The sequence below is a fragment of the Triticum urartu genome, chromosome 3A (genome assembly GCF_056163025.1).
Source record: "Triticum urartu cultivar PI428250 chromosome 3A, HENAU_Tu73, whole genome shotgun sequence".
NCBI lineage: Eukaryota > Viridiplantae > Streptophyta > Magnoliopsida > Poales > Poaceae > Triticum > Triticum urartu.
The window spans coordinates 721,721,645-721,740,816 of NC_141875.1; the positions used below are offsets into that span (position 1 = coordinate 721,721,645).

Sequence of the window (19,172 nt, forward strand, 5' to 3'; positions counted from 1 at the left end):
GCGCGGCGCTAGTTTGACGTGGCTGTTGGAGATGCTCTTAGTTAGGAACTTAGCGCATAGTTTGTGATGTCACGGATTACTTACACTTCGTTTCAAATTTTATTACAAGTTCAATTATATCGCAAAAGAAGCAAGTGGTAACATGAAAATACCTACTATGCTCTTCGATCTTCTGAGTCCACAACAGTTCGGACCAGCAGATTGTATATGGGAGGCCATTTCCATGTGTCACTGATAGATTGTTTCTTCTTTTAATTAGAGAAACAGCCTGCTCTTTGTTAATCACTGAATAGGTTTACTGAATAATTTTAGTAGTTCTCAGTCAATCTACTTCACCGTACGTAGGTAACTTATTGTCCACATGAAAAACCAGTCTATATGTACCAGGGTATGTTTGTATATGTTTAGATTGTATTTGCGCTGGTCTAGGTTGTGTTCTTATTGGGATTGTGGTTTGTTATCTAGAAGTTGACCACTGGCCCACTAGTGCTCCTATTCGGCAAATCCTTATGCGCCAAATTAAACCCATTAAGGTGTGCATCAAGGATGCGAATCAACCTGTGGTTGAGTTGGTTAGGTGGACAGTGGTATCCCCAACTCACCAGGGTTCAAATTCTGGTGCTCGCATTATTCCTGGATTTATTTCAGGATTTCCGGCGATATGTTTTCAGTGGGAGACGTTCCCGTCGACGACGAGGTGCCTACGGTGACTTCGTAAATCTCAAGATGATATGCCGGCTCAGTCTCTCGGAGGTGCTCATAGGGGTAGGGTGTGCGTGTGTGCGTTCATAGGGGTGAGTGTATGCGCGTGTATATGAACGCTTGTGTCTGTACTGATGCTAAAGAAAAAGGTGTGCATCAAGGATGGCTGCTTGCGCGTGCCACGTGGGCAGAGACGCTATTGTTACACGTTGGCAAGGCTGTGTCGTTCGCTTCGTCGCGAAGAAAGCCCTCTCCTCTCCTCCTCTCCTGACGCACGCGTCTCCTCTCTCTTCCTCTGCCCCAACCTCCGCCCCCCGCCGGACTCCACCGCGGGCGCCCCTCGCTGGACTCCTCCTCTCTGCCCCGAGAGCCAGAGATCCTCCTCAGACCTCCACGGGATTTGGCAACCCCGGCGACCACCGAAGCAGCAGCCGCCCTCCGAAGCCCGCCCGCGTCCGCGCGCCACCCGCCAGAGCCTGGCCATGGCCACCGTCGTCTGCTTCTGGTCCGGCCATGGCCGCCGTCGTCCGCTGCTGCTCCGGCCATGGCCATCGTCTTTCGCTGCTGCTCCGGCCATGGCCACCATCGTCCCACACACAACCTCTTCTCTCCCTAGCTAGGGTTGCCGCCGCTGCCACCGCCACCGCCCCATCGCTCCTCAGGCGTTCGCCACCGAAGGAAGGTGGTAGCAAGAGCTAGAAGGTGAGTGGTGCCGCGAGCTCTCGTCCCGAGGAAGCCGCGGAAGCACGAGTAGAACCCAGACGAGGTCGATGCGGTCGTCGGCGCACAACACCTATTCGACGGAACGCCGCTCTGGGGCGGGAAGCTTGGACTATGGCGCGCCTCTGGATTCCCGCGATTTCGACTTTGATTCCGACGGATTCGTGTTGTTGCCCGCTAACCAGCGGCATGCGAGCAACTGGCTCTAGAAGGCCCTGCCTCGTGTCCGGGCGCTCCGGCTCTGGCTTCGTATTCTCGAGGATCCGGGAGCCTCGCCAATATCTTACATGCATCTCTTCTCCCAGTATCTCCGTCATTGATTTTACAGGCTATTCAACATTGGTGGAACTGAGTATGGATGCTTGCGACGTCTTTGTCATACAGTTGTTGTCTCCATCCTTGAAACACCTGCGAATTGCCCGCTCCTATACTCCTGAAAATTACCGCATTCTTATTTCTCTACCAAATCTTGTTTTGCTTGAGTTGATCGAATGGGGCCAAGGAAGGATTCCATTGCTTGGGAGCATGTCGTGGTTAGCAAGACCTGCTGCTGTGCTTAAGGAGAGTTGTGCCGATCAATGCTCTCAGCGTCGGTTTGATAGTTGTTGTGCTGATAGTGATATGTGTGGTCGTTGTTGTTGTTGTTATTATTATTATTATTATGGGGATCCTGAACATGGGCCTCATTATGACCGCAACAACTCCATCTTTCTCAAAGGTTTGTCAGAAGCCAGAGATTTGGAGCTGTCAGCTAATTCTGATGTGGTATGGTATGCTTGCAGCCGCTTCTCTCTTATTATCATGCTATATATGTTTCATCATTTCTCATGTAGAAACCATATTCATCATCACAGATCATAATTGCTTTACATATGACTTACTTCACACATCAGCTGATTGCACTTTGTCTTCAAAGGTCAAATGTATCCTAATTTGATCTGGTTCTTTTGCACTTTCCTTGGACTGTTTTCCACAGGGATTTGAAGTGGTGTCCTACATTTACTAAGTTAAAGACTTTGCTACTCAATGATTGGTGTTTGGCAGCTGACCACAATGCACTAATTTGTTTTCTCCAACACTCGCCAATTTTGGAGAAGCTTACCCTTTAACTTTCTCAGGTATTGATTTTTGAGCTCGAGAGTTGTATATCATTTTGGGGATCCTGATTGATTTTTGTGCGCGTGCTAGGGACCTTCATATGTAACTGAAGCAGAAGGAATATACAAACCATTGGGACAGTCAATTGCATCCAACTGTCTTGAGATTGTTGAAATCAAATGTGCAAATATCGATAGTAGGGTTCACAAAATTCTAAAGATTCTGACTACGTATGGCATACACCTTGAGCAAATTAGTGTCCAAGAGACTTGCAAAATTCCTGGATCTGGATGTGAGTTAAACTGTTGGCACTCTTCATGCTACTTATATTTCCAGTTGTAATGTATTTATGCATTATAGAGCTATTGGGCATATGTTGAAAAATCTCAAACTAATTAGTAGAATATAGTTGTTAGAAATTCAGGCGTATGTCGACAATTGTTCGAACAACCCATATTTGATGAAGAGAAAATGAGAGACAACAATGTACTGAATGTTTGTAGCTGGCTTTATTATTCGAAAACCTATACTATCAATTCGGATTTTGGATTGAACTACTCTGTAATGCACAAATTAGTTAGTAACAATTATGCATCAAGCAGTTCCAACTTCCAAGTCTATTATATATCGGCATTATATAGCAGTTGAAGTTTATCGACATATGGCGAATGAATGGTTCCAGTACTCTTGGTAGACAGTATCCATATAGGTGAATGCAATGCTCTATCCAGCCATTTTGATTGAGAAAACTATCATCTAGATCCGTTACAGATAGCATGTGACTATCTTACTCTTCTTACGATACAGGTCCCTTCTTTTTAGCAGACATCTCGCAGCAAATGACATATCAATGATTTAGGAAATTGTTAACTCCATACTGTTGCCATCTGTAATCGTGTATGAACCTTGTTATGTGCGGTGTTACATGTCAAATAACCAGAAAGAAGCCAAAATATTACCATCTTATTTTAGTAGTGTTAGTTCTTATACATGTTTCCATATTACTTATAAAGCATTGAAAACTCCCATTGTCTGTATTAGGTTCTCTTTGAATTGATTCTTTGATTTTCTTGTTTTGCAGGTTTCAATTTTGTTTGCACTGGTTTCTGCTACAACTGTAGGTATGAAGTACCATTCCAATCTTCTACTTCCTCCGCCCAGAATTACTTGTCGCGGAAATGGATTAAAATGTATGTATCTAGAACTAAAATAGGTCTAGATACATCCATTTCTCTGACAAGTTACTCGGGGTGGAAGGAGTACAATGCAACACTATTGGAATACTGACAATATCTAGCGTAGATGTTCACTCATTCTGCTTCATACATGGACAAAACTTGTATACATATATAAATGAAGGAAAGGTAAATGCTTGCTTGGTTAAAGTTTGGATGTAAACCAGTAGATGAACAATTTCTCGTTATTCCTAGACCCAATGATGACAATAGGGAAAATAATTCAAGTACATCACTATGAGACTCTCCTCAATGATAACCTAAGTGCCCTTATTTTTTGCATTTATGCTGCAATGTGGCATCATTATTTTCATTCAATAGTTTATACCAATAGTCAATCCAGTTACACGTTGTGAATAATACCAATGGAAGGGTCAGGTGATCTTATATGCTGAAAATATGCCGCATTCTGGTGGCCAACCTTTTACTATTTTGTTGGAATGAACTCGACAAACTACCAAATGGTTGATCGACATATTAAGTTGTCCGGAAGGTATAATTCCCATTTCCAGAAGCACAACCACAAATTTGACCAAATAGATGTAGGTAGGAAAGTCAATAAATCAATAACAGGTGATTGACAGATTCTGCGACATGCACCACAAAATTCACAGGCATTGCTACCTTTCCATCCGTTTTAAGCTTATTATTCTTAGTTAACTCTCCATTCCTCAAAATTGTCCAAAGAACAAATTAATTTTCAGGGGCAGTGAAAGTTCATACATGGTTTTGAATAGGTAAAAGACAGATTTGAGTTGTCAGAGCTGGATAAGAGGAATGTACTGAAAGCTTAATCCCAAACTCTCGTTTCTCTTATTTAAATGCACGATAGCACATTCCTTATATAACTGCTAGATTGTTAATTAGAGATATCTGTCTTCTGATTATCTCAATATATATGCTTGTCCAGGTACAAATGACGTAGTGCCGGCCAACGCAAGAAGTTAGCCACGTTCTCAAGGCGGCCAGCTCCACCGGAGGAGAGGGACTCCACTGCATTCAACGAGCTGTTCATCATCGCTCACGAGGCCCTTATTGTTGCTCACCATCGTCCCAATGCTCTATCCCTCATGAACTTAGTTGAGAGGTATCCCAAGTCTCTGATCTAGCATGTGATAAAATGGATGCATCAATCTCAACAATAGGTTCAGTCGCAGACTGTCCATTCAAGCAAAATTAATAACACGTCTCCGAAAAGGCAAAAGCTCACCACTAAAAAATTTAGAAGTCATGCACATAACAAACTTCTCATTTTGTACCTATGCCGTTGCTTATGTAAAGTGCACTGTTCACAGTCAGATTATTCATGTAAAGATCCATAATGGGGCTTCTATGCATATATGTATCTATTTCTGCTGCTATTCTCTGCTTGAAATCTTAATTTTTTTAATTAAGACAATCATCACATATGCTAATCAGAACATAAAAGTGTGTTAAAGGGTCGACCACTAGCTGGCACCGTCCAGCTCCCCCTCAAGAGGCACGCAACGGGCGCGCCCCAACACCTAGTAGAAGTCATTTGGTACATAGCGCTCACAGCCTAATACCGTAGTTCCTATATGGACCGACTCATGTAGGATGATTTTCCCGCCAGTTTCTTTTGTGATTTCTTCTGTTTTTTGGTATGGTTTTCTTTACAGTTTTATTTTCTTCTTTTCTTTTGTATTTTTATAATATCCACGATTGGATTGAAAATAGCATAAGCTTCGGGTAATTTGGCAAAGAAAAAACTAGTAGGATAAAGAACAGAATTAAAACAGATACAGGTTAAACTAAGTATATTAGGCATAACAAGCATTTCATTCTTGTAGAGTAAATAATTGGATTTTTCTTGAGTTATTTTTTAAGGGAAAGAAGGAAAAGGCAGATTCAAAATATTTTTTCTTCGGACTTTTTCTTTCATTTTTCTTTCTTCTTGTTTTCATTTTTGAAACATGATTTTTTAACACAATTTGTGAACGTTTCTGTAAATTTATTAACATATTTGAAATTCATGATTTTTTTTCTAAATTCGTGAACTCTCTTTAAATCTATGAACCTTTTTTAGATATACAACTTTTTTCAAATCCCTGAACATTTATAAAGTCATGATTTTCTTTGGAATTCATGAAAAAAATCAAATTATTTATTTTCTAAACCATGATTCATTTTAAAATTCAATAAAAATTAAGTTGTGAAAATTTACTTAATTTGTGAAGTTTTTTCAAATTCAGGAATAGTTTTCAAATCTATGAACAATTTAAAAATTTGTATACTTTTTCAAATTCAGGAATTTGTTTTTTTATTTCCAAAAAATAAAATAATTCATGATTATCTTATTGATTTCAAGGATATATTTAGGACACCAAAACTTTCATAATTAATAGAAAAAACCAACCAGCTCTTTCACCCGCAAAAAAAACCTACCAGGTCTTTATAAGAGGGTAGACCAGCAAGAAAAATATATATGAGAAAATAGGATATCGAGCAGGGGCGAACAAGCGGACCAAATCGTGTGGGAGAATTGAGCGAGCCACCTACTAGGTTTAGGCGTTGATCGAAAGTTTTCCGCAAAAACAAGCTCTTGCTTTAGGCATGGAACCGGCCGCTGGCACTCGTGTGAAATCTAGGCAGGCCGCGGGGCTTTAGCTTCACTTGCTCCCCAGCCTCTATAGTTCAACGAACAAAAAACATATCCGACTTCAAAAATCATACAATCATACAATGTAAAGAAATTTTTCATATTTTTTTAAAAAAGTGATAATTTTTGTAACAAAATTCAGGAGTCTAACAAAATATATGAATTTATTAAATCATGCATTTGAAGAAGAAATTGGAAAGGAAGTCAAACTCCCTATGGAACCTGTGATCAGTTGTACCTGTACTTTAGTGATACGAAAACTTGCTATTCACTCAGTTTTTGGTCAATAATAAGATTATGTAGGAGGGATGGCCGAGTGGTTCAAGGCGTAGCATTGGGATCATGAATGTCCAAATTATTTGTAGATTTGAAAAATACTCCTGTCTTTGAAAAAGTTGACAAGTTTTAAAATAGTTTGTGGATTTGTGAAAAAGGTTCATGAATTAAAAAATGTTCGCCAGATTAAAAAATATTCATGAATTTAGAAAAATCACAATTTAAAAAATAATGGTGATTTCTTTGTTTGATAATATTCATGATGTTAAAAAGTTCATGAATATAAAAGGCAAAAGAAAAGAAGGAAAACTGAGTAAAGTCAGTAAAGAATAGAGAAATTTTAGAAAATTACTGGAAGCTTTGGGAATATTCCTAAAATGGAAGGAATATATGCTATGCGCGGTTGTCAATTAAACTTGCTATGTTTGCTTTTTTTTAAGCTTTTTTGCAGGAAAACTTGCTATGTTCGATTTGTGCTCTATACTATATCCGATCTATTATCCACATATTATTTGATCACATTGCATGCCGTTGTATGGATTTACGAGTTTTGATATGAGGGTGACAGATGTAGACGCGGCATAATGAGGGGTGTCCGGGGGCTGTTGGCCAATATACCTGAACGTGTCTGCGGTCGTATAGGCGTCCGAATCTGTGAAATGTGGTTTTAGATGATCCTCTTAAAACAAACAATGTCTAGATTTTCCGTGTCGAATTGGCTGCAGGCTCTACTTTTATTTTTATATCTACTTGGGCTCTACTTGGAAGACTAAAGAGTGCCCGGTCACGGGTCATGCATGCTCAACGGTGGAGACTCTAGAGACAACCACGGGGATGACGATGATGCACGCCTGCTGGTCAAATGTCATTATCAGGCCACAACGACGTCCTCCGTTGTCGGGAAACTGCTGCTCGTTCCTCGCCGTCCGTTGCTGCATTCTCACTTTCTCAGCAAGAGGGGAGAACGCCGGCCGATCCACACAAGCACCACTCACAGTAACAGTCACAGACTCACTGCTGCTACGCCTCCCTCCTCCCGCGATGAGCTTGGTGGTGGGCGGGCGCGGTCGGCGCCGCCAGGAGACGCCAGGACGACAGCGCCGCCGCGGCCGAGCCCGCCTTCTAGAGCGTCGCCCTCGTCGTCGGATCCACGGGCATCGTCGGCGCATCGCTCCTCGACATCCTCCCGCGCCACGACACCCCCGGCGGGCCCTGGAAGGTGTACGCGCGGTCTCCCGCCGCGCGCTCCCTCCCTGGACCCCTCCGCCCACCCGCGCCGTCACGCACCTGCGAGTCGACCTGGCCGACCCCGCTGCCGTCGCCGAGGCCCTCGCGCCCCTCACCGACATCACGCACGTCTTCTACGCCGCGTGGTCCAGCCACCGGACGGAGGCCGAGAACCGGGAGGCCAACGCCGCCATGCTGCGCAACGTGCTCTCTGTCGTCGTCCCCGGCTGCCCCGCGCTCGCCCACGTCTGCCTCCAGACCGGCCGCAAGCACTACGTTGCCCCCTTCGAGTCCATCGGCAAGATCCCCGGCGTCCCGGACCCGCCCTACACCGAGGACATGCCACGCCTGGACTGCCCCAACTTCTACTACGACCAGGAGGACGTCCTCTTCGACGAGGTATCCCGGCGCGACGGCGCGGTCAGCTGGTCCGTGCACCGTCCCACCTTAATCTTTGGGTTCTCCCCCCGGAGCGCCATGAACGTAGTGGGCAGCCTCTGCGTTTACGCCGCCATCTGCTGCAAGGAGGGCGCCACGCCGAGGTGGCCTGGCAGCAGGGTCGCCTGGGAAGGCTTCACCGACACCTCCGACGCGGACCTCGTCGCCGAGCACGAGATCTGGGCTGCCGTTGATCCGTTCACAAAGAACGAGGCTTTCAATTGCAGCAATGGGGATGTATTCAAGTGGAAGCAGCTCTGGCCGATGCTGGCTGATCATTTCGGGTTGGAATGGGCAGGGTACGAGGGAGAGGACGGCCGGTTCATCATTGCCGACGCCATGGCCCGGAAGGAGGCGGTGTGGGCGGAGATCGTACAGGAGAACGAGCTTGTCACGACTGAGCTCAAGGAGATCACCAACTGGTGGTTTGTCGACGCCGTGTTAAATTTCGAGGTTGAGCATTTGGATAGCATGAACAAGAGCAAGGAGCATGGATTCCTTGGCTTCCGTAACACGGCCAACTCCTTCAACGCATGGATCGGTAAGCTGAAGGCTTCCAAGATTGTTCCGTGATGCTTCTGTTGTCTATATGTTGTAATCTAAAACAAACTATTTCTTTCCCCATGCATCCCATTTTCTTTCCTCATTTATCAATATGTTGTAATCTAAACAAAACTAGTAGAACACAAATAAATGGTTGTCTGGATTTCCATATGTTCCATGCCTTATCTTATCTAATGTGACACATCACACTTGGTCATTATTTTCCATCCATTTATCTGTTAATTCTTGTAATTAAGGTAGAAGTATTACTTGGTCATTATTTGCTGATATGTCGCTTTTTTGTCCCTGATGTGGTGTGCTTCAGAATCTGAGATAGTTTCCTTCACTCAGAAGGAACAATTGGCAACCATCTGTTTCCTCATCTTTGTTGAGTTGATAGTACAGATGGTGATAGCAGATAAGAATGTATGTCCTATTGTGCCAAATATATATGGACACGTGTAGGGAGCGGTGACTGCCTCCCTAGCATTCCTGAGCAGCGGGACCAAAACGGAAATATCTGTGCAATCTAAGATTAGGACCATGCGGTTCCACTAGGACAATGAATCTAGTTTGTTGGAATGCTACCGGCCAGGCGACGGCGAAGGCAGTACCAGCTAATCTCATCTTCTGGTTCCAAACCCGTTACTACGGCGTGCCCCCCGCGGCATCGTGGTGGATCCCGTGAAGATAGTTTCAGGAGCCCGGCGAATGCTGGTCATCCAAATCGATGGCGGTGTTCTCTCCAAAGTTTCAGCACAATAGTATTCTCTCATGCACTCTTGTCGTAGCCGCTGTGTTCTTTGTAACTTTGTTGTTTTATGAATACATGTGTGGTTTACCCAAAAAAACCTTCCTATCTTGGCTGTGCCTTGTGGTCCTTTTTTTTCCTTTCTATATTTATTTTCTTATTTTTGTAAGAACAAGCAAGAGTCGGTTGTCATTTTCATTAAGGAGAGAGAGAAATAGTTAAATACAAGCTCTTGTTACACCAGTGAAAGTAAAAAGCCGGCCCTGCCCTAAAACAACTAGAGCTACTCCTCACTAATCTCTGTCTCCTTCCGCCTGGCCGATTTCCATTGCTTGTGCTCTTCAACCGCCAATGTGACAACTCTATGGACTGGCGGCACCTTACCTTTAAAGACTATGGCGTTTCTCTACACCACAACTTGTGGAAACCCACAATCATAATCGCCACCATCTCTCTAACTCTTGTGCGGGGAAGCCTTTGGTCCATCAAGCAGCACCACTCTTTGGTACAGTAATCCATGTTTGGTGTTAAGCGGCCAAGAGCAACGCCAAGGAGAAAAAGAAACTGAAAACGCCTGGCATATGGACATTGCACCACTATATGATCAATGCACTCAAGAGCCTGATCGCACATCAAGCAACGTGGAGGGTGTTGCAAGCCATGCCTTGCGAGACGATCTGTCGTTCAACATCGGTTTCGTATCACAGTCATGTGATAAAATGCTCCTTTTGTGGCGCTATTTTCGAGAGCCGCACTGCTTGTCAGAGTTTCCCTGGTATCATTGACCCATCTGCCATCATGAAGAGCTCCAACAACTGATTTTCCTTCCCTTCATTACATATTCATGAATGGGAATAAATTGGGTGCAATATGACGGGCAGTATGTCACACTTGTTAGAGTTATATTGATGATGGCCTTTGGCCTTTTGTATTCTAGCCTCTTGGCATTCTCTTGTACATGTATATATGATGCCTTTGGCCTCCTAATAAGATAATGTTGCATATTTCCGTAACATGGTATTAGAGCTTAGGGTTTTTTTTAGCACTCGCAACTCGTGCTTAATCGCTTCCTTCCGCCGCCGTGCTCTCTCTTTGCCGGCTGTCACTTTCGTCGTGGCCGTTCCTCTGCTCCGGTGACTGCTGCTTGCCACACCTTCAAAAATTTTGTCAAACGCTGCTGCTCCGAGTAAGCTGCTCTCTGTTCCAATCTTCAGATCGAGCCGGCCAGTGATTCTTGTGTTGGCCGCTGTCCACCAATTCCTGCTGCTGGCCTCCGGATCCGTGCTTCACCACCGCGCCCGCTTGTGTGGTGCCGCCAGCCGCCGATTCCGCTTCCAGCCGCCGGCCGTCGTTTGCTGCTGCTGGCCGCCGGATCCCGTGCATCACCACCACGCCCGCTCGTGTGGTGCTGTCGGCCGCCGTTTCCGCCTCAATCCGCCGGCCGCCGATTCCACATCCAAGCTGCTGGCCACCGATTCCGCATCCAGACGCCGGCTGCCGTTTCTCCTCTGGATCGAGTCGCTGTGGTCTGCTCCTCTGGATCGATTTGGTCCTAGTTTGGCTGGCCTCCCGTGCTTCGGTTGGTACACGCTGGTCATGGCGTCTCCCGCGCGGCCAGCCAACGACGCCCGCGTCTTCCCTCACGTCTGCCGTGCGATCGCTGCCTGAATCGATCGTGATCGGGGCTTGACGTGGGCCGCCGCCGCCACTGCGTTCGTGATCTGGCTGTTTAATAAAAAAAAGAAGAAGGAAAACCTGATATGATGTTTCGCCCGCGTCTTCGTGGCTGTCCGCACACTTCTGACGGTGTTCCATATATTGATCCGGTCTCGCACATACGCCGTCGCTCGGTGCTTGGTGTTGGTCCATCTGTGATATTGTCATCTACGACGTCTTCAGCAGACTGTGATGGAGGTTATTTAACGACTCCTCTCGCGGTTTCTGCCTGCAGAGGCGGTGCCTGCTCTACACCGACACCTCTCGCGGCTTCCGCGCGCGACAGTGACTACTCTCAGTCGACTCTACACACGGCTTCCACGGATGGTGGCGACTGCTCATCATCGGCTTCCACGGGTGTTTTTACTTCGACCTCTTCCGCTGTGTCTCTGTCTGCGCGTGAGATTGCGCAACTGCGATGCCTGCTTGCTGCTTGGGATTCTTCATCGACAGGTTCTGCGGGTTCTGTGACTGACCCTTCTGGCATTGAGAAACCACCGTCTACTCATTCAGGTCATCCCCATGGATTCTTGATACTGGAGCATCTTTTCATATGACTTACGATTCTTCCACTTTGACCTCCGTTCGACCTGTCGACTCTCATGTTCGTGTTCTTACGGCTGATGGCACTCCACTCCCCGTAGCTAGTCGAGGCACACTTAGCACTTCTTCATTTCATGTTCCCTCTGTCGCTCATGTTCCTCGACTTACCATGCAACTAATATCTGGTGGTCAGATTGTTGACTCTAGTTGTAGGGTCATTCTCGACTTTGATTCGTGTTCCGTTCAGGATCGTCGCACGGGCGCTCTGATTGGTGCTGGCCCTCGATGCCCTGATGGTCTCTGGAAGCTTGACTGGCTTCGCCTTCCATCTGCTGCCACCGCCGCCAGTATCGCAGCCCCTGTTGCTGCATCTACCAGCTCTTTTCAGCAGTGGCATCATCGTCTTGGCCATTTATGTGGTTCTCGTCTCTCATCTTTGGTTCATCGCGGTGTTCTGGGTTCTGTCTCTGGTAACGCTTCGTTGGATTGTCTGGGTTGTCGGCTTGGTAAGCAGATTCAGCTACCTTATCCTCACAGCGAGTCAGTGTCCGAGCGCCCTTTTGATCTCGTTCACTCTGATGTTTGGGGTCCAGCTCCCTTCGCTTCGAAAGGGGGTCATCGCTACTATATTATCTTTATAGATGATTTTTCTCGGTACACTTGGATCTATTTCATGTCTTCTCGTAGTGAGGTCTTATCCATATATAAAAAAATTTGCTGCCATGGTTCATACCCAGTTTTCCACTCCTATTCGTGTATTTCGCGCAGATTCAGCTGGTGAGTATATCTCCCATGCATTGCGAGGATTCCTTGCAGAGCAAGGTACTCTTACTCAGTTCTCTTGCCCTGGTGCTCATGCTCAGAATGGTGTGGCTGAGCGCAAGCATCGTCACCTTCTTGAGACGGCGCGTGCAATGATGATCGCCGCCTCTCTTCCGCCTCACTTCTGGGCTGAGGCTGTTACCACTTCCACATATCTCATCAACATTCAGCCATCTGCTGCTCTACAGGGTGGTATTTCTCTCGAGCGTCTTTCTGGTCGTTCTCCTGATTATTCGGCGCTTCGTTTGTTTGGTTGCGTTTGCTATGTTTTGCTTGCCCCTCGTGAACGCACCAAACTGACCGCTCAGTCTGTTGAGTGTGTCTTTCTCGGATACAGTGATGAGCATAAGGGCTATCGGTGTTGGGATCCTGTCGGTCGTCGGATGCGTATTTCCCGGGATGTGACCTTTGATGAGTCTCGTCCTTTCTACCCGCGTCCATCCTCCTCGACCTTTTCCACGGAGGACATCTCTTTTCTTACTTTTCCCGATACACCTCCCTCTGTGCCCAGTATTCCTACTCCTCGTCCCGCCGTTGCAGATTCGACGTCGTCCTCTCCAACGATTTCTTCTCCTCCCTCATCACATGATTCTCCACCTTCATCATCGATATCATCACCTTCTCCACCTTCATCACCGATACCTTCCCCTTCTCCACCTTCATCGATACATTCCCCATCTCCGTCTCCAGTCATTCCACCTCTTCCCTCCTTTCCTTTACATTATACTCGTCGTCCACGTATTGTGGATGAGTCTACTGATGTGCCCTCTACTTCTAGTGTGTCATCTTCCTCCTCTCAGCCGGCTTATGGTCTTCGTTCTCGGCCTTGTCCGCCCCCTGACCGATATTCTCCTTCTCGCTATGGTCTTTCGACCGTTCTTGAGCCGACTTCTTATCAAGATGCTATTGTGCATCCTGAATGGCAGTTTGCGACGGCAGAGGAGATTGCTGCTCTTGAGCGCACCGACACGTGGGATCTGGTTTCTCTTCCTCCCGGTGTTCGTCCCATCACTTGTAAGTGGGTCTATAAGATAAAGACCCGCTCTGATGGTTCTCTTGAGCGTTATAAAGCTCGTCTTGTGGCTCGTGGCTTTCAGCAAGAGCATGGTCGCGATTACGATGAGACTTTTGCTCCCGTGGCCCATATGACCACTGTCCGTACACTTCTCGTTGTGGCCTCTGTTCGCCATTGGTCTGTGTCTCAGCTTGATGTGAAGAATGCCTTTCTAAACGGCGAGTTACGCGAGGAGGTTTATATGCAGCCACCACCTGGGTATTCTGTTCCTGATGGTATGGTTTGTCATCTTCGTCGCTCTCTTTATGGCCTTAAGCAAGCCCCCCGTGCCTGGTTTGAGCGCTTCGCCTCTGTGGTGACTGCCGCTGGTTTTTTGCCCAGTGCTCATGATCCAGCGTTGTTTGTCCACCTTTCTGCTCGTGGTAGGACTCTTCTTCTATATGTTGATGACATGATCATCACTGGCGACGATTCTGAGTACATTGCCTTTGTCAAGGCCCGCCTCAGTGAGCAGTTCCTAATGTTTGATCTTGGTCCTCTTCGTTACTTTCTTGGGATTGAGGTTTCATCCACCCCTGATGGCTTTTTTATTTCCCAAGAAAAGTATATCCAGGATCTTCTTACTCGTGCGGCTCTTAGTGATGAGCGCACTGTTGAGACTCCTATGGAGCTCAATCTTCACCTTCGTGCCTCAGATGGTGAGCCATTGTCTGATCCGACATGTTATCGTCATCTTGTTGGGAGTCTTGTCTATCTTGCTGTCACACGTCCGGATATCTCCTATCCTGTCCATATTCTGAGTCAGTTTGTTTCTGCTCCCACTTCAATTCACTATAGTCACCTTCTTCGTGTTCTACGATATCTTCGTGGCACCATCTCTCGTCGTCTCTTTTCCCCCCGTTCCAGCTCATTACAGCTCCAGGCCTATTCAGATGCTACGTGGGCTAGTGATCCTTCGGACCGCCGTTCACTTTCTGCTTACTATGTTTTTCTTGGTGGTTCTCTCATTGCCTGGAAGACGAAGAAACAGACCGCAGTTTCTCGTTCAAGTGCAGAGGCTGAGTTGCGAGCTATGGCTCTTCTGACGACAGAGGTGACTTGGTTACGATGGTTATTGGAGGATTTTGGTGTTTCTGTTACTACACCTACCACCCTCTTGTCAGACAGTACAGGTGCTATCAGTATTGCACGAGACCCGGTGAAGCATGAGCTTACCAAGCATATTGGTGTTGATGTTTTTTTTGTGCGCGCTGCTGTGCAGGATCATGTTATTGGTCTTCAGTATGTGCCTTCCGAGTTACAGCTAGCAGACTTCTTCACGAAGGCACAGACTAGAGCGCAGCATGGATTTCACCTCTCCAAACTCAGTGTTGTTGATATACCATGAGTTTGAGGGGGGGGGGGGGGGGTGTTAGAGTTATATTGTTGATGGCCTTTGGCCTTTTGTATTCTAGCCTCTTGGCATTCTCTTGTACATGTATATATGATGGCTTTGGTCTTCTAATAAGATAATGTTGCATATTTCCGTAACAACACTATCCATATGTCGTGCAAAAAAATGACCCGGTCGCCTCTGTTGATTGTGCATTTGGTCGCAGCGACAAATAGCATGTGCTCCCGCCCCCCTCTCAGATTTAGTACGCGGAAGCCCTGACCACACCCTAATTGGGCCTAATTTTTGGAGCCAAAGCTAGTGAATTTGAAGAGTATTGTTAAGATAGTCAGGGTAATGGATCCCAAGGCCAGCAAGGCTCAACGCCTTGCAAATATGCTCCCACGCAACCAACCAATGGCCACCCTTCGCTTCCTTGAAACATGTCCAGAAAAAATTCAAGATTTTTTTTATGATGGCCTTAAAAACTCATGGGGGAAACTCTGGGGGCAGCACATGATAGATCTTGATCGCAGTGAGCACAGTTTCTTTTCGGATAGCTCTCCACCATAAATGTTTTGTATCTTTTTTCTTCTTAATACTTTTTTGTTAGGCTTTGTATGTACTGTGTATCTAAAGAAGAAGGAAGCATATTGTATATCTAGCTTTGTGTGTACTTTGTATCTAAAAAAGACATATTGTACACATGGGCGACTCAGACACAAACAAAACAAAAGACATGACTAATTTTTTTAACCACCACTTCGTCATCAAAGCAACCTTGGGTGGTCATCCATGTCCAGTTCAGCTAGTTGTAGTACTCCGTGCTCCTTTTTTGCCTCCCCTTCCGTGGATTAGGATACTCTCGAGCATAGTGTCCATAGTCCTAGCAATTGTAGCAACAAACTTTGGATTTGTCGAACTTACGGTACTTCTTTTTATCTTTCTCCCTACTAAGTAATAACATCGTCTGAATATTCGGTACCATAGAGCAGTGGAGCAATGTGAGGAAGATGTCGATGATGGAGGTGGTTGGGCGGCTGAAGACCTATGAGCTGACGTTGAAGGGATATTGTTGTCAAGCAAATATGTTAATCCTTAGGTTAGAGCCTGTGATAACATATATATTTCTAGTTTTGGGGATGAATTAATATAAGGACTTCGATGCTAAGAACAAGTCACAAAGCCTAATATAAAATTTCTTCTGAATGTTCCCACTGGATATGAAACTCTTGCAGATATAATAAATTATAAAACTACTGAGAGCAATAACTAGCTAGTAGCAGTACTTCACTAAGGTTGGGGAATATGTCATTTTTCATCTTTGAATCCCTTGATGACTTGCGCTTCCACATCAGGGAGTACGGCACAGTAGGTAATGAGCACCTGAACGAGGCTGAAAGGACGAGCGCGAAAGCTCTCGCTCTGGGGCGACAGGAGGCCTGAGATCCTCTCTTCGCTGCCATCACCGAGATGATACCTGTACATGCCCTCACACTTCTCCAGACTGCCGTCTTCTGTGTATATGTTAGCAATGCCGTAGTAGATGCAGTTTCCATCGACAGAGGGGAGCCTGTCGGCGTCAACGGACAGGCACCTCTTCCCCACAAAGAGGGCGTGGCGGCCACCGGCGATCTGGTTCACGGGCTCGAGCGCGTGTCCCTCAAGGTCCACCCTGAAAACCTCCATGTTATGCCTACGGAGCCGCGGACGACGGACGAGGAGCAGCTCCCCGTCAGACTCCACTAGGTAATTTCTAAGCCACGGCCATGACTCCGAGTCCTCATCAGAAGACACGAACGCGTCCGGCCTCTGCGTTATCCATTGTCGGTAGGTGAGGCAATCGTCCCAGACGATCTCGTACACGGATGGCTCCCACTCCCAGTCGACCATGTAGACGTGGCCTGCGTGGGCGACCATGCTTCCGAGGTAGACCGGGCGAGTCGCGTAGGTGATGCGGACAAGCTCGCTGGCCGGATCTGCGCTCCAGACGGGGTCGTCGTTATCGTAGCAGCAGTCGAGCCCGAAGACGAGTGACGTTGGGCACGCATGGTCGCCGCCCACCACTGCCCTAGCCCGGTAACTAGGGAGTATCACCTTGAAATGGAGCAGCGAGCCAGTGAAGGGGTTGAGGACGCGGACAGCATGCTGGGGCTTCCTGTCGCCGACGATGAGGAGCCCGTCGGAAGGGCCGACAAGGATGTGGTCCTGAAGCACCGGGACGCGGCGGCGGAGAAAACGCCCGGTCGAGACGTTGATAAAGAGGCGGGCGCCGTCCGTGGGTTCCTCCTCCTCGTCTAGCATGACCCAGTGCCGAGGGCGGAAGCATAGGAGGTCGACGCCGGCGCAGTCGCTGCACGGGTCGACGAGGGTGGAGCGCCAGTTGTGACAGACAGCCCGCATGTCCATGTAGTGATCGAGGTCGCTGGTGACGAGCATGCAGTCGCCGACACGGCGGACTAGGTCCGGCAGAAGGGACGACCAGTCCGCCATCGTGGAATTGATACTGCTGCTGTGACTGAGCACTGGAGTGGGATATGTTTATATACGATGCAGGATCATGGATGCAAACCGGCATTGGAATTGAAAGGGGCCTAGCTAGATATCATCAATTCTGCATGCTAGGTGCCGCTTGGTTGCTTCACCAATCAATCACCACTACTACCTTCGGCCGGTTAAACGAGGAGAAGGGAGTTCAATGGACTCGGAAGACGTACCGAAAGAGCCAACGGTTGGTTGAACTATATATCCCACAAAAACGAAAAAAAAGTACGTGTGCAATGTACTTTGAACTTGCACACAATCTGATCAAAACAACCATGTGGGATAAACTATTGGACTTGTACACGGTCGGGGGCATAACAACCATGTCCAATTTTGGACAATTGGTTTTTTTTAGAAAACTTTCATTGTATTCATCTTCATCATGAAAGTACAACGAACAACAAAAATAATAGAAATTACATCCATATCTATAGGCCACCTAGCAACGATTACAAGCACTAAAGTGAGTCGAAGGTGTGCCACCGCCATCTCCCATCCCTTGCTGGAGCCGGGCAAAACTAGTTGTAGTAGACAGTCGTCGTGCTAACTGCTAAGGCCTGATAGGACCAGCGCAGCAAAACATCAACCCCCATCGATAGAACGGATGGATCCAACCTGAAGATACACCAACGTAGATGAACTACAATCAGATCCGAGCAAATCCACTAAGGACAGATCTGCCGGAGACACACCTCCACACGCCCACCGTCGATGCTAGAAATATCATCTGGATGGGGGCTAGGCGGGAGAACCTGATTCCATCTTTAGGGAGCCGCCGCCATCTCATCTCCCTAGGCAGAACACAAACCCTAACAAAACTCAAAGGAACATCCAAAAACAAAGTCCTCCCGCCAGCAAGGGTCGGGATCTACCACGCTGCCATGGCCCTAAGGCCACCAGAGACGAGGCGGACCGACGGAGGCATCAACGGGAGGCAGACCAACCCTAAGTTGTTCTTAGGGGAGGAGGCCGCTGCGTTATGAGTTTTTCGATTTTGGACTATTGTTGACTGCCTTGGTGGCATGACATGTAGAATAGGAGATGGGACCTCAAGCATGGGGTTGAAGTCATCTACTATATCTAAATAGCTAGCCCCCACTAACTATTTCTCTCAACATGCAAGCATGCCACATCATCAGACAACATGCATGACAAAAGGCCCACCTCCACTATCATATATCTCTCAACATGCAAGCATACCACTTCATCATGAAACATCATGAAAAAAAGACTCATCCTAACATGAGCATACATGAGAATTTTCATTCTATTAAGTTATTTATATTTAATAAACATTTTACAACTATATAGTAATGAAACACAATAAATTATATGTATTTTCAGTTTTAACTTTTTATATTATTACTTCAAATATTCATGCGTCATACAACAAAACACATTTAAATATGTTGCTAAATATTCCCGCAACAACGTGCGGGGCATCATCTAGTTGCTTTAACATGCACTAGTTTTTAGAAGAATAAAAAATCGATATGTACAATACCAAACATTTATTCTTAGATCCATCATGAAAACTACTTTAGTACTCC

At 46.5% G+C, this 19,172-nt stretch overlaps 3 protein-coding genes and 1 pseudogene across 4 annotated transcripts; 3 read left to right on the forward strand and 1 right to left on the reverse strand.

The window, feature by feature from the left end:
* Positions 1–1,472: 1,472 nt before the first annotated feature.
* On the forward strand, positions 1,473–4,675 carry LOC147982168 (uncharacterized; annotated as a pseudogene).
* A 2,828-nt stretch (positions 4,676–7,503) lies between these two features.
* Positions 7,504–9,601, forward strand: LOC125546198 ((S)-8-oxocitronellyl enol synthase ISY1-like). 2 transcript variants are annotated; one of them, XM_087514251.1, is made up of 2 exons: positions 7,504–8,857; positions 9,185–9,601. In XM_087514251.1, the coding sequence occupies exons 1-2, from the start codon at positions 7,693–7,695 to the stop codon at positions 9,322–9,324; spliced, it is 1,305 nt and encodes a 434-aa protein (XP_087370377.1). In that variant the 5' UTR covers positions 7,504–7,692; the 3' UTR covers positions 9,325–9,601. The 2 variants fall into 2 exon arrangements, with proteins under 2 accessions (XP_087370377.1, XP_087370378.1); XM_087514252.1 differs by lacking the exon at positions 9,185–9,601 and having other exon boundaries at positions 7,947–9,149.
* A 2,561-nt stretch (positions 9,602–12,162) lies between these two features.
* Positions 12,163–16,322, forward strand: LOC147982169 (uncharacterized). Its single transcript, XM_087516223.1, has 6 exons — positions 12,163–12,409; positions 12,638–12,920; positions 13,524–13,693; positions 13,862–13,986; positions 14,968–15,030; positions 16,317–16,322. Exons 1-6 carry the CDS (start codon positions 12,163–12,165, stop codon positions 16,320–16,322), a joined length of 894 nt encoding a protein of 297 aa, XP_087372349.1.
* Positions 16,323–16,389: 67 nt separating this feature from the next.
* On the reverse strand, positions 16,390–17,571 carry LOC147982170 (uncharacterized). Its single transcript, XM_087516224.1, has one exon. It carries the CDS (start codon positions 17,569–17,571, stop codon positions 16,390–16,392), a length of 1,182 nt encoding a protein of 393 aa, XP_087372350.1.
* Positions 17,572–19,172: the final 1,601 nt, after the last annotated feature.